This window comes from Canis lupus, chromosome 23 (genome assembly GCF_003254725.2).
Source record: "Canis lupus dingo isolate Sandy chromosome 23, ASM325472v2, whole genome shotgun sequence".
NCBI classification, from domain to species: domain Eukaryota; kingdom Metazoa; phylum Chordata; class Mammalia; order Carnivora; family Canidae; genus Canis; species Canis lupus.
Window position 1 is genome coordinate 3,872,836 of NC_064265.1, and position 15,479 is coordinate 3,888,314.

General features: G+C 53.3%; 1 protein-coding gene across 1 annotated transcript in view; it reads left to right on the forward strand.

Annotated features, from left to right (window-relative positions):
- The window catches only part of GLB1 (galactosidase beta 1), an 80,555-nt gene extending 72,367 nt beyond the window's left edge, over positions 1–8,188 (forward strand). The window contains exon 16 of the mRNA XM_025461415.3: positions 7,622–8,188. Coding sequence (XP_025317200.1) covers positions 7,622–7,891 — 270 coding nt within the window. The 3' untranslated portion in view covers positions 7,892–8,188. The remainder of the gene's footprint in view (positions 1–7,621) is intronic.
- The last annotated feature ends 7,291 nt before the right edge of the window (positions 8,189–15,479 follow it).

The window sequence follows — 15,479 nt, forward strand, 5'->3', positions numbered from 1 at the left end:
GCAGAAATCACCCTTTTTTATAACCTAGCCTTGAAACTCACATAGTATTCATCACATTCAGTTAGTTAAAAGAGAGTCATTGAGTCCAGTCCCTGTTTTGGGGATAGGAATTAGATTCTGCCCTTTGAAGGGATCTCAGGGTTGTAAGAATGAGCCCCACACTCAGTGCAGAGTCTACTTGAGATTCTCTCTCTCCCTCTGCCCCTCCCTCTGCTCACGCTCCCTCTAAATACATACATACATACAATATTTATTTTTTTATGATTTTATTTATTTATTCATGAGCGACACACAGAGAGAGGCAGAGACACAGGCAGAGGGAGAAGCAGGCTCCATGCAGGCAGCCCCATGTGGGACTCGATCCTGGGTCTCCAGGATCATGCCCTGGGCTGAAGGCAGCACTAAACTACTGAGCCACCCAGGGATCCCCTACATACAATCTTTAAAAAAAAAAAAAAAAAAAAGAGCATATATATTCAGTGCTTGTAATGGGAATGCAGAGGTGAGGTACCTGTCCCAGGTTTGGAGCTGTTGGGAAAGGACTCAGCCGGTAGGACTAACTCCGAGTGGATTGCCATGGGGGAGGAACTACCTTCTGCTCCCACGCTCCTCCAAAGCTGTTCTCACCAACACCACCAGCACCCACATGTTGATATGTCCCCCAGCCATTTCTCAAGCCTCGTCTTACTTAACATCTTGACAAGTAACATCTGACGTGAGTAACCACTCCCTTCCTGGAAACTCTTCTAACTTCTGTGTGAAATTCCTCCAGGGTTTCCTTTCCAGGCTTCTCTGTCAGCTTCTATGCTGCAGTCCTAGGACTTGATCCTGCACTCCCTTCTCACACTTCCAGGGGATGTGATCCTCATGGATGTACCAGCAACCAAATTCCCAGCTCCAACTAAGCACTTTTGAGACCCAGAGACCCACATCCAACCACCAGTGTGGGCCTGCCGTTGGCACTCTCACAGGCATCTCCAACTCGCTCCATCTAAAACAGACCTCTTCCTCCTCATTAGCCCTGACATCTGTTCTTCTGCTGGAGACATGGCCCCTGGAAAAGGAATGAAGCTAGGACTTTGGTGTAGCAATGGGGGTGGCGGGAAGGGCTCCTCCTTGAGAAATAACACCAGCAGCTGCATTTATTGAGAGCTTACTGCATGTCACTGTGCTGGGTGCTCACGTGTGTCCTCCTACTGAGTCATTTACAACCACCCTGAGAGGGGCACACACACCACTAGGCAGCACTGACAGGATCTGGTGACTGATTAGTAAAAGAGGAACTGAATACTGGAAAATGACTCTATGGTTTTTAAATTGGGTTTATAAACATCATTTCCTTTACTGAAAAGTAGCATGCTAATGCACCTTGATATGTATCAGTTAGCTTTTGCTGTATAACAAACCATCACACCTTAGTGGTTTAAAGTCACAGCCATTCATTCAGCTCATCACTGCAGGTATTGGCAAACAGGGCCATTCTGCTGCTGGTCTCAGCTGGGCATGCCCTTCTGGTCAGCACGGAGGCTGCGTTCCTGGATGTTAGCTATCTGTCCACTGAGGTGACAGAGGAGATCGGGCCATGTCTCTCTCATCATCCAGCAAGCTGTCCCAGACTCGTTCATATGGCATCTGGCAGTTTTCAAAGGAAGAATGCCAGCATGTGAGGCTTCTTAGGGCCCAAGTCGGAAATCACAAGTCACTTCTCCCATGTTGTTTGGCCAGAGCAAGTCACTAGACCAGCCAGGTTCAGGGGATAGAGGAACAGATTCTGTCTCTTGACAGGGGGAGCTGCAGAGAACTGTAGCCATTTCTGCAAACTGCCACAAGTCTTAGCACAGCTGACCCTGCTTTCATTCTGAATCTGATTTGCTTTTTAAACTTTTTTTGGCCTAATTCAATTTATGGTTATTTTTACCTCCTACAAATTCTATTTCCATCTAATTCATTGTTTCCTAGTCATAAGTCCCATAAGCTTGGAAACTAGATCATCAAACTTCTTTCCACCAATATATATTAATTTAGCACCAAAACAGGGTAGGGTGCCTGGCTGGCTCAGTCTATAGAGCATGCAACTCTTGATCTTGAGGTCATGAGTTCAAGCGCCAGATTGGGCAGAGAGCTTACTTTAAAAATAAATAAATAAAATTTTAAAATGTTTTAAGAATTTAGTAACAAAAATTTAGTGACAAACTTTAGTAACAAACAAATTAGGTATAAAGAAGCTCTGAGTTGAAGGGGGTGGTTCTCTTTGCAATTTTTAGCACATGTTATTTTGTAACACATATAAGGCTGCCTGGAATCAGGTTTTGCTCACCATTTCTTAGCTTTGTTCCAGATACATGAGACTGCATGATGCCCACTGTTAAATGAGGTGCTCCTAAAAAGGTCAAGCAGGGCTAGAACTTTGGGGCCTCAGAAGGAAAGGAATTTATGTGTGGGATTTGAAAAAAGGAAGAAGTGATTCATCTTTTATGCTAATGTTTTATGTTTTCATTGCTTTAATTCTAGTTGGATCTGTCATAAGATACAGAGAGATCATACAGTTATTTATTACTCCAAGACCAAGGAGGAAGCAGGGAGGGTGGTTTACATCAGCTGTAGACCCTTTTGGATCTAAAACAAGGGGAGAATTAATTTTTTCTCTGTGCAGTGCAGTGTGGTGAGATCTCTTTAATCATCTTATCTAAGCAAGCCCTTCCCTATTTTACCTTTTTTTAAAAAAATTCTTTTTCTTTTCTTTCTCCCAAATTAACATCTCAATTACTCATTTATCGTGTGTAATGGGAGCCTTTTAACCTTGAGAAATGGACCTTGGTCTGTTCCACTTTAAGTCCTCAAATTGTCTTTGACTTCTTTCAGAGTTTGACAAAGTCAGCATTCAATCAGAGTTTGTTGTTTTTGAAGGAACACTGGAGCAAATTTGAAAAATTTTAAACTGTGACTTTAAAACAGCATTGAAATTTTTGCTTTAAGTTCTTAGGAGAGAATTGTGTTTAGAGAACTTTTAAAACAGACAGACACACATTTGTCTGATTAACAAAGAAGCAGGTCACACATTTCCAGGAACCTAACATTTATTGGATCTATTATCACCTTGGTGATAATAGCAGAGTGGGGACTCCACCAGGGGTCAAGCCATGGTCAGAGAAAGTCAGACTTTGTCATAGAACTATTTTAATTGGGACAGCCCCAGGAAGCCCCAGAAGCCATTGGTATTCACGCTAGAAATGTTTGGCCCCAGTGGGGCTCTCTGTATTGAGAGTGAGTCTACTTTTATATCACATTTACTAACATGTGCACACTCTCCTCCTACCCCCAATAACTTTAACATAACTTTTTAAATAGAAACAATAATCAGAGTGAGTATATTTTTAATATAATTTTTTTAAGATTTTATTTATTTATGAGAGACACAGAGAGAGAGAGAGAGAGAGAGAGGCAGAGACACAGGCAGAGGGAGAAGCAGGCTCCCTGCAGGGAGCCCGATGCAGGACTCGATCCCGGGACTCCAGGATCAGGTGTCTTCCCACCCCCCCCCACCCCCCCCACCCCCACCCCCTGCTGAAGGCAGACGCCAAACCACTGAGCCACCCAGGGATCCCCGTTAATAGAATCTTTTTTTTTTTTTTTTAACTTTTATTTATTTATGATAGGCACACAGTGAGAGAGAGAGAGGCAGAGACACAGGCAGAGGGAGAAGCAGGCTCCACGCACCGGGAGCCTGACGTGGGATTCGATCCCGGATATCCAGGACTGCGCCCTGGGCCAAAGGCAGGCGCCAAACCGCTGCGCCACCCAGGGATCCCTAATAGAATCTTTTTAAACATGATTCTTTTAAAGTAATTTTTTACAACTAAAAAATCACAGTGCTAATCAAGGAGGAATGCAAATATTTTATTTTTCTTCCAGTGAACAGGATTCTCTAAAATTCTTAAGGTTCTTAAGGTGGGAGCAGAAGAGCGTGGAATATTCTTTCAGTAGGACTTCAAGTCACCCCTTCCTTGAATCTCTTCCCAGGCAGAATTAATTATCAGCCAGTCTTCCCTAATAGGTGCCATTAGATTATATACTGAGTATCACTCTTCTGAGTGCTGGGAGTCTCATTGCGAACAAGATGGACAAAGTTTTCCCTTCATAGACTCTATGCTGGAAAGAGCAGATAAGCTAATAATCAAACAAATGATACAAATGTCAAACAATGACAATAAGTAGGAGGAAAAAAAGATCCTGAGGGGATAGTGTGTGACCTGTACAGAAAGGCACAGGATTGAGGAGGATGACCATGGCTCCTGTTCCCTGAGGAAGTAAGTGACGGTGGGGTTGAGATCTCTGTGATCAGAAGGCTTGGGATCTGGGAACAGTTACTGCAGGAGGGAGAAGGTGATGCATCCAGGTGACAGGGAGGAGTTCCGTGGGGATCTGAGTGGGCAAGGGGGACGGTAGCGCAGACGGGATGGGAAGGAAGTAGGCACAGGGGTCTGGGGAGGAGGTCGGAGGCAAGATCGCACAAAAATCGTCTGATTTTCATTTTGCAGCAGAGATGTTGTGGTCTGACAATGAAATGCCAGGTACCTCGCCGTTCCACAGCTGTGCTAGCCACACGTGGCTGTTGATGTTTAAATATAAATTGATGAAAAGTGAAAATTCAGTTCCTCTTCACATTAGCCACATGTCATGCCCTTGGTAGCCACTGCCATGTGCACACAGCTGCCACGTTGGGCTATGTGGAACATTCCATCATTGCAAAAAGCTCTATTGAACTGCAGTGCTTCAGAGCTGTGGGCCTGTAACCTATTCTTTCAAGATTCCTTGGAGGTTCTTTACAAATGCTTTTCTCCGGTCCTGGAAGGGCAACCAAGCCACCTTAAACTTCACTTAAGGCCCATTCTGTTAGGAGCTGGGAGTGGAGAGACATTTTTGTCCTGAAGAAGTTCATAGCTTTCTAGAATTAACCAAGGCCACACTGTCAGACTACAGTGTCTCCGATTCTCTCTGCCCTGACAGCTCTATTAGAGAAATCTAATAGCTTTATTAGTCTTCTAGAGAAAGTCATGATCAATGCTGTCTCAGACTCCTGCAGCCTCCTCACAGGTCCCCACACTTCTTTGATAAACTCTAGAACCGAGGCTCTGCCCAGCAGCAAGGTGGTCTACCTTTGAGTCCCTAGCTTCTCTCCAACTTCTGCTTTTGTAGCTCATCGCACATTTGTGTGAGGTCTCACTCCTACTAGGGAATACTCATATCTCCACAGGCTGCACTGTGACAGGCAGGCATGACCCCAGACCGTCACTCCTCATTGCTGATCAAGGTGGATAGGATTTTTCTCCTAACTGCTTCCTTAATTCCGGACACAGCACCTCCTACTCTAGTTATTCTTTTCTACCCCAAATGATCACCTGTGGCCTACTGAGGGCCTTCTGCTCCTGTATGAACTCTGCCTCCTCGCCCACCCAGATAGTTCTCCAGTATGTGGGCATCTCACCTTGCACACCCCCTCTAGTTTTCCCCCATCCCAGAGTTATACCACTAAGCAGCCTTGCCATGTTGGTCAAGCTGGCCCGGGGGCTCTCAGAAGCAAGTCTAGCTGCCAGAGTGGTACTTTGGGGAGCTCACAAGGAGGGCTTTGGCACTATTGCCTGGTGAGGCAGCATGTCTGCAAGGCAGCATTTAGGAAGATGAACCAGACACGGAGGACCGAGGATAGGCTCAGATGCCCCTGGTTCCATCAGCCATGTGTCTGAGACAACCCTCCAGGAGCAATGGCCTCAGCTTCCCTTCCACATGCCCAATCTCAGGCAGGGTCCTCTTTTGACCAACTTTAACCCCAAACCCTCTGGCAAAGGGGATTCAGGGAAATGGTTCCGAGCTTTCCAGTTTGGCACAAGGGATGTGAGGGACAGTCCCTTAGCTACTCAAAAGAGGGAATTTTAAGCAAGAGAAGGGATCAGTCCTCCACATCATCTCCCTCGTCTTTGGGTCTTTGGGTTGGGAGTTGGCTTGGCTTTGGTCAAGACATTTGGGAAAGCATGTGTGCACAGGCCACCCCTCGTGTGCGCTGCTCAGAGCCCCCCCCACTGCTCCCCCTTTGAACTCATCTCCCCCTGGGCCTCGAAAGTAAAGTGCTGCTCTTCTCTTCGGCTGCAAAAACAAGGTGCCGGCAGATCTTCAGCTGATAAAAACCTGATAAGGCTGTCATTGCCGATGCCTTGTAGGAAGGATTGAGATAGCATATCCCGCGGTAAAAACAAGAGTAAAATAGTTCTGAGAATCGTGAAACTGTCATCCTTTCTCTAAATGACTTAATTCAACAGACAGATGGTTTTCAATCACTGGCCTCCTTTTCTAGGCCTCTGAGTGCTAAGATCTTTTTTATGTTAATGTGAGGAGCACTGCTACTCCCTGGGCCCTGGCCGGATCCAGCCACTATGCGGCCCACTGGACAGCACTGCCCCCTTCTCCTGGCCCCAGTCCCCAGCGTGGGTGGGACCTGTCTGAGGTCTGGTAGCCAGGAAGTAGCAGGACTAAGATTTGAACCCAGGGAGGACATTCAAAGGGAGTGACACTAAAAGGGACATCTGGAGGCTGAAAAATACTCAAGGTGAGCAACTGAGTCACTCTAGGTGAGTGACTGCAGCTGTATCATGAAGGATGCCGAGGGACGGTGATGTCAGGGCTCAGCAGGTGACACCATGGCTGCACCTCCAGGGCAGCCCCAGTATATTCAGGCCACTGTGGATAGCAGTCTCTTTACTTCTCCCTCCTTCACCTCTATTCCTTCCTTCCTTCATCTCCATATATTCATATTTTCTGTCTTTCTCATGTGTGATCCCTCCCCACACACTTTGTAATAGAATATGCAACTTGTTCATCCAACTGTTAAGTCCTGCCTGTGAGCAAACCCTAGCCCGTGTAGTGAAAGCTGTGTAGACAAACCCAAACGGGGACCCTATTCTTTAGGGGTTTCTTAGCTCTCAGTTTTATGAGGGAGGGAGTTCCTACTTGCAGAAATGGCCTTGGAAGTATGTAGGATCATGTCTGCTCCTGGTAGCAAGCATGGCCTTCCCACCATGTTTGACAGTGGCTCCTGGAACCCATGTTCCCAAGCTGCTGCAGATGGGCATGTGCTCATCCCGTGCATGCAGACAACATGGTTAAAACTTGCCTCTGGGAAGGGGAGCGAAGGAGGAAAGCTCACCATCTTGGGGGACAGCTCTGCAGTTCTCCTCTCTGTGAAGTCAGTGAAGGGCTGGCATATGGGGGCAGCAGGCCCCCGGGACCCAGGACAGCATTCAGAAACCTGGTGAAACTGCCACAGTGCCGTCCAGTACTGTACAATATTGACCAGTCAGAAGAACTGAACATATATTCTCCTGAGGCAGGAACAGGGATTTGGGGCAACTTTTTGTTTTTTTCTGCCTTCCAGCCCCTGCCCAACTTGGCCAGTCATCTCAGCAGGGTAGAGGAACCAACACTGGTGGGAGCCTGGGTGTCAGGCCTGGTCTGTGGCCAGAGAGTGCCTTGATGAGGGCATTTCCTGCCTCTCCTGCCCCGTGCATCAGACTCCTCAGGACTGTCAGTACAGCTGGGATTGATGGTTTTCTCTCTCCCTCTCTCTCAGGGTCAGGTGTGGATTAATGGCTTTAACCTCGGTCGATATTGGCCAGCACGGGGCCCCCAGATGACTTTGTTTGTGCCACGGCACATCCTGGTGACATCAACCCCAAACACCATCATGGTGCTGGAACTGGAGCACGCGCCCTGTGGTGACAGTGGCCCAGAAGTGTGCACCGTGGAGTTTGTGGACAGGCCGGTTATCGGTGCCCCTCCAACCCCTGGTCATCCCCCTCCAGACCTGTCCCATCGAGACTTGAGACTGGACTATGTCTGATGATGAAACACTGTGACCCGTTGGAGTTTCAGCCTTGCACGTACCTCACCTATCCCCCTGTGTAATGCCAACACTCACTGGAAAGTTCAACTGGAAAATAGATTTAGAGTGTGCATTTTCTCCTGAGGTTTCCAGGCAGCCTGGTAGTGCCCAAGCCTCCACTGGCAGGGGCCACCATGAATGCATGATGAGGGCAGTGGCACACAGTTTGGAATGGAAGCTTTGAAGGTGTTCCTGATTTTTATTTTGGAGGAATCATGTTGTCTTTCTGTTAAATAAAATTTGTATTCAAATGATGATACTGTTTTGCATGTTGAGCAGATATTAAATTATAGGCTCTGATTTAAATCATAACTAGACTTGAGTGGGTCGAATAAGCCACTTCACTAACTGCGGTTCAAAGGAATGGAAAATCGTCTTGGTTTGATCTAGTGGACTACTACTTCTCTGATCCTCATTTGACTTCCTTTTGTGTTTCTGTGATGTCTACTAGGTGGCCCATAAATACAACTCAAAGCCATTATGCAAAAACCTAAATGACCAGCCTGGAGGCTGTACATAGTCTGGCACCTCTGCACAGGGGGACAACTATGTGGCCACTAAACTGATGATGTAGATATGTCATATTTTCATGATATGCTGTGTGAAAAAAGCAGATTACTTAAATGCGGTCCTGCTTTCTGTGTTTAGACATAAGAACTGCACCTATCCACACAACGTAGGTGTGAACGAATGTTGGTAGACACCCCTACACGTGAGTGAGGGTACATACATGGATATATAAGGACGTGTGACTGCAGACTATGCATGTCCTGCCATGGGGCAGTAGCTCTCATTTGTTGAGCTCTTGTCTGATACCATGCCCGGTTCTGAGCATAGTATATGTTTGATTTACTGGTCCCTCACAAGAACTGAGGAAATGCATTATCATCTTCCCTGATTTACCCAGCCACACAGCTGTAAATGGCGGAGACAGGATTTGAAGCCACGTAGTCTGGTGCAGGCGTCCAGGCACACACTGCACACATAATACCAATATATGCTTATGTTCCCACGGGAAAGGACTGAAACAACACACACCAAAGTGTTCCTTGATTGTATCTGGGTGGTAAGCATTCGAGAGTTTGCTTTTTCTTTTTTGCTCACCCATGTTTTAAATCCTTTACAGAAAAGATGTAAATGTTTTTAAAGGAGGAAGAAAGGAAAGATTTTTGATACTAATCTACAACATATTTTCATGCTAGTTGTTTTCCCTGTCTCATTGAGACTGATAACAAACATGTGAGACTCACCAGGGAGTACCAAAGCTCTGGCTGACTGAGCCAGCTGTAGGAGGCCGCCCGGGGTTGAGACAAACTGAGACCAGAACTTTATTTAGGACCATTTTCCATAGCATTTTTGTCTAGATGTTCTGCACTTGATGTTTAAGGCATATCGCAGGGCGAAGGAGGGTCTGCGTGGACTCATGTTCTCATTACTTTACTCCTCCTTTCATTGCTAGTTACTAACAACTTATAAAATGATACTCCAGGACTGTGCCCAGCTATAAGCTCTGGAAAGAAATGTGAGATCGTTCCTAATAAAACATCATGTGGGTTGGCAATTGCCTCCACTGTCCCAGACACAGCCTGTCAAGGCTCCAGAAGACAAGGGTGGTGAAGTGGGGTTTCCTTGCGAGAATGTGTTCTTCCATTCTATCCCCATCTTCAGAACCACACTCAGGCAGCAGCAAGTCCATCTGACAGATGAAAATATTGAAAATTTCATGAGAGGCGGGGTTGGATTCCAGTCGAGTCTGTCTCCATCCAAAGCGAGTGTTTGGTCAGTGTGAGGGAATCCCTTCTACAGCACCCTGACATCCCTTGTCCAAGGTGTTGTGTTCTGGAAAACCAGCTCTTGATAACGTAGATTGTACCACCCTGGATTCCATGTCCCATCCAGCTCTCCAGACCACCTCAGAGAGGCATACATTTCACCTATGATACCATTCTTTTTTTTTTTTTTTTTTTAAGATTTTATTTATTTGAGGGCAGCCCTGGTGGCTCAGCGGTTTAGCACTGCCTTCAGCCCAGGGGTGGTTCTGGAGACCTCGGATGATCGAGTCCCACGTCCGACTCCCTGCGTGGGGCCTGCTTCTCCCTCTGCCTGTGTCTCTGCCTCTTTCTCTCCATGTCTCTCATGAATAAATAAACAAAATCTTAATAAAAAAAAAGATTTTATTTATTTGAGAGAGAGAGAGCCTGAGTACAAGTGGGGGGTGGGAGGAGCAGAAGGAGAGGGAGAAGCAGACTCTCTGCTGAGCAGGGAGTCTGATATAGGGATAGATCCCAGGCCCTGGGATCAGACCTGAGCCAAAGGCAGACACTCAACTGACTGAGCCACGCAGGTGCCAGCTGTGATGCCATTGCACCTTGGAGCAGCGGGATGGCTCAGTCAGTTAAGCAACAGACTCTTGGTTTCAGCTCAGGTCATGATCCCAGGGTCCTGGGATCAAGCCTCATGTTACGCTCAGCACTCAGCAGGGAGTGGTTGAAATTTTCCCTCTTCCTCCACCCCCTGCCTCTCCCCCTGCTCACACTTGTATGTGCTCCCTCTTTCTCTCTCTCAAAGAAATACAAATCTTTAAAAAAAAAAAACGTATGGGGGTGCCTGGGTAGCTCAGTTGGTTAAGTGTCTGACTCTTGAGGGACGTCTGGGTGGCTCAGTGGTTGAGCATCTGCCTTTGGCCCACGGCATGATCCTGGGTCCTGGGATCGAGTCCCACACTGGGCTCCCTGCATGGAGCCTGCTTCTCCCTCTGCCTGTGTCTCTGCCTCTCTCGGTGTGTGTCTCTAATGAATAAATAAATAAAATATTAAAAAAAAAAAAAGACATCTGACTCTTGATTTCAGCTCAGGTCATGATCCCAGGGTCCTGGGACCAAGCCTCACATTGGGCTCCCTGCTCAGCAGGGAATCTACTTCTCCCTCTCCCTCTGCCCCTCCCCCCACTTGTGCTCACACTCTCTCTCAAATAAATAAAATCTTTAAAAAAAGAAAAAAGTAAATAGCTCTATCAGGGGTGCCTGGGTGGCTCAATCTGTTAAGCATCTGACTTCAACTCAGGTCATGATGTAGGGATCCAGGGATCAAGCCATGCATCCAACTCCCCACTCGGTGGGAAATCAGCTTCTCCCTCTGACCCTCCCCCTACCCTTGTGCACACATTCTCTCTCTCTCTCTCCCTCCCTCCCTCAAATAAATAAAATCGTAAATAGGTAAATAGTGGCACCCAGGTGGCTTAGTAGGTTAAGCATCTGTCTTCACCTCAGGTCAATTCCAGAGTCCCAGGATCAAGCCCCGCATCAGGCTCTCTGCTCAGCCGGGAGCCTCCCTCTCCCTCTGCCCCTCACCCTGCTCATGCTCATTCTCTCTCTCTCTCTCTCTCATAAATAAATAAATAAAACCTTTTAAAAACTAAGTAGACAGCTTTATGGAGGAGCCATTTACATACCATAAAATTTGCCCATATGAAGGTATGGTGTGATGTGTTTCACTAAATGTCTGCAGCTGTGCAGCCGTTGCCGCGGTCCAGCTGGGGCCACCGCACCGCACACAGGTCTGTCGCGCGGGAAGCCTGCGCTCCCACTGCCGCCCCAGGCACCGGCTGCGTTTGCTGCGCCTCCGGCCCGCCCCGTCCGGGGTTTCCTGTGCCGGCGACGGCAGCGCGCAGCCTTCGGGGCCTGCCTTCTCGCACGTGGCGGCGAGGGCTCGAGGGGCGCCCGTCCCGCCCGCGCTCAGGGGCCGGGACGTCTGCCCGTTCGTCGGCCGCTGAGCACCGGAGTCGCTTCCCGGGTGGGGCCGCCACGAGCACTGGTGCTGTGGACTCCACGTGCCATTCTCCGTGCGCTCCCGTGTTCCCAGTTCCCCGTGGGAGTCCCGGGGTCCCGCGCGCAGAGCTTTCCCGGAAGCCGCCGGGCGACTGCAGGGCGCCTCCTCGAGGCCAGCGAGGCGCGGGGGGCGGGCCCGGAGCTGCCCGCCCCCGCCCCCGCCCTCGCCCCCCGCCCCCGCCCCCTTCACGTGTCTCCTTCGGTCTCCGTCGACTCCGCAGCCTCCGCTTCTCAGCAGGCTCAGTTTATTCAGAGTGAGATTGTTGAGTGCTCATCTGAGCTTGGGTTTTTTCATTGTTTCCCCACCGAGCAATGTAGCCTCCGTCAGATGACACAAATAGGAAATGGCCTCGTGTGGTCTTTGCTCTTGCCTCGGGAGGAAAGAAGTCATTTTCTGAAATCCCTCTCTTAGTCACCGGGAGGGACGCGGTCTGGCCCGTGGCACAGTGGATGCCTGACGCGAACCCGAGCTCGTGGGCCGCGAGGAAAGTCCAGTCCGGGTCCAGACGTCGGGAGGGGGCGGCCCGGGCGGAGCCCTGCTGAGCCCAGGCTCGCCGAGCTTTTCCTCCCGGCTCGCCCCTCGCCCTCCCGCCTCCGGCGATGCTGTTCGTTAACTGGACACACAGCGGCCGCGTGGACGCCCGTGCAGACTCGGAACGGACCCCTCAGACAGGCGCGGACCCCCTCAGACAGGCGCGGACCCCTCAGACAGGCGCACACCCCTCAGACAGGCACAGACCCCCTCAGACAGGCGCGGACCCCTCAGACAGGCGCGGACCCCTCAGACAGGCGCGGACCCCCTCAGACAGGCTCGGACCCCCTCAGACAGGCTCGGACCCCTCAGACAGGCGCGGACCCCTCAGACAGGCGCGGACCCCTCAGACAGGCGCGGACCCCCTCAGACAGGCTCGGACCCCCTCAGACAGGCTCGGACCCCTCAGACAGGCGCGGACCCCTCAGACAGGCGCGGACCCCCTCAGACAGGCGCGGACCCCCTCAGACAGGCACAGACCCCCTCAGACAGGCGCGGACCCCTCAGACAGGCGCGGACCCCTCAGACAGGCGCGGACCCCCTCAGACAGGCGCGGACCCCCTCAGACAGGCGCGGACCCCTCAGACAGGCGCGGACCCCTCAGACAGGCGCGGACCCCCTCAGACAGGCGCGGACCCCCTCAGACAGGCGCGGACCCCTCAGACAGGCGCGGACCCCTCAGACAGGCACAGACCCCCTCAGACAGGCGCAGACCCCCTCAGACAGGCGCGGACCCCCTCAGACAGGCGCGGACCCCTCAGACAGGCGCGGACCCCCTCAGACAGGCGCAGACCCCCTCAGACAGGCGCAGACCCCTCAGACAGGCGCGGACCCCCTCAGACAGGCGCAGACCCCTCAGACAGGCGCGAACCCCTCAGACAGGCGCGGACCCCCTCAGACAGGCGCGGACCCCCTCAGACAGGCGCAGACCCCCTCAGACAGGCGCAGACCCCTCAGACAGGCGCGGACCCCCTCAGACAGGCGCAGACCCCTCAGACAGGCGCGGACCCCTCAGACAGGCGCGGACCCCCTCAGACAGGCTCGGACCCCCTCAGACAGGCTCGGACCCCTCAGACAGGCGCGGACCCCTCAGACAGGCGCGGACCCCCTCAGACAGGCGCAGACCCCCTCAGACAGGCGCAGACCCCTCAGACAGGCGCGGACCCCCTCAGACAGGCGCAGACCCCTCAGACAGGCGCGGACCCCTCAGACAGGCGCGGACCCCCTCAGACAGGCGCGGACCCCTCAGACAGGCGCGGACCCCTCAGACAGGCACAGACCCCCTCAGACAGGCGCGGACCCCCTCAGACAGGCGCAGACCCCCTCAGACAGGCGCGGACCCCTCAGACAGGCGCGGACCCCTCAGACAGGCGCGGACCCCCTCAGACAGGCGCGGACCCCTCAGACAGGCGCACACCCCTCAGACAGGCACAGACCCCCTCAGACAGGCGCGGACCCCTCAGACAGGCGCGGACCCCTCAGACAGGCGCGGACCCCCTCAGACAGGCTCGGACCCCCTCAGACAGGCTCGGACCCCTCAGACAGGCGCGGACCCCTCAGACAGGCGCGGACCCCTCAGACAGGCGCGGACCCCCTCAGACAGGCTCGGACCCCCTCAGACAGGCTCGGACCCCCTCAGACAGGCGCGGACCCCTCAGACAGGCGCGGACCCCCTCAGACAGGCGCGGACCCCTCAGACAGGCACAGACCCCCTCAGACAGGCGCGGACCCCTCAGACAGGCGCGGACCCCTCAGACAGGCGCGGACCCCTCAGACAGGCGCGGACCCCCTCAGACAGGCGCGGACCCCTCAGACAGGCGCGGACCCCTCAGACAGGCGCGGACCCCCTCAGACAGGCGCGGACCCCCTCAGACAGGCGCGGACCCCTCAGACAGGCGCGGACCCCTCAGACAGGCACAGACCCCCTCAGACAGGCGCAGACCCCCTCAGACAGGCGCGGACCCCCTCAGACAGGCGCGGACCCCTCAGACAGGCGCGGACCCCCTCAGACAGGCGCAGACCCCCTCAGACAGGCGCAGACCCCTCAGACAGGCGCGGACCCCCTCAGACAGGCGCAGACCCCTCAGACAGGCGCGGACCCCTCAGACAGGCGCGGACCCCCTCAGACAGGCGCGGACCCCCTCAGACAGGCGCAGACCCCTCAGACAGGCGCAGACCCCTCAGACAGGCGCGGACCCCCTCAGACAGGCGCAGACCCCTCAGACAGGCGCGGACCCCTCAGACAGGCGCGGACCCCCTCAGACAGGCTCGGACCCCCTCAGACAGGCTCGGACCCCTCAGACAGGCGCGGACCCCTCAGACAGGCGCGGACCCCCTCAGACAGGCGCAGACCCCCTCAGACAGGCGCAGACCCCTCAGACAGGCGCGGACCCCCTCAGACAGGCGCAGACCCCTCAGACAGGCGCGGACCCCTCAGACAGGCGCGGACCCCCTCAGACAGGCGCGGACCCCTCAGACAGGCGCGGACCCCTCAGACAGGCACAGACCCCCTCAGACAGGCGCGGACCCCTCAGACAGGCGCAGACCCCCTCAGACAGGCGCAGACCCCCTCAGACAGGCGCGGACCCCTCAGACAGGCGCGGACCCCCTCAGACAGGCGCGGACCCCTCAGACAGGCGCGGACCCCCTCAGACAGGCGCGGACCCCTCAGACAGGCGCGGACCCCCTCAGACAGGCGCAGACCCCCTCAGACAGGCGCGGACCCCCTCAGACAGGCGCAGACCCCTCAGACAGGCGCGGACCCCTCAGACAGGCGCGGACCCCTCAGACAGGCGCGGACCCCTCAGACAGGCGCGGACCCCTCAGACAGGCACGGACCCCCTCAGACAGGCGCGGACCCCCTCAGACAGGCGCGGACCCCTCAGACAGGCGCGGACCCCCTCAGACAGGCGCGGACCCCTCAGACAGGCGCGGACCCCTCAGACAGGCGCAGACCCCCTCAGACAGGCGCGGACCCCTCAGACAGGCGCGGACCCCCTCAGACAGGCGCGGACCCCTCAGACAGGCGCGGACCCCTCAGACAGGCGCGGACCCCCTCAGACAGGCGCGGACCCCTCAGACAGGCGCGGACCCCTCAGACAGGCGCAGACCCCCTCAGACAGGCGCGGACCCCCTCAGACAGGCGCGGACCCCTCAGACAGGCGCACACCCCTCAGACAGGCGCACAC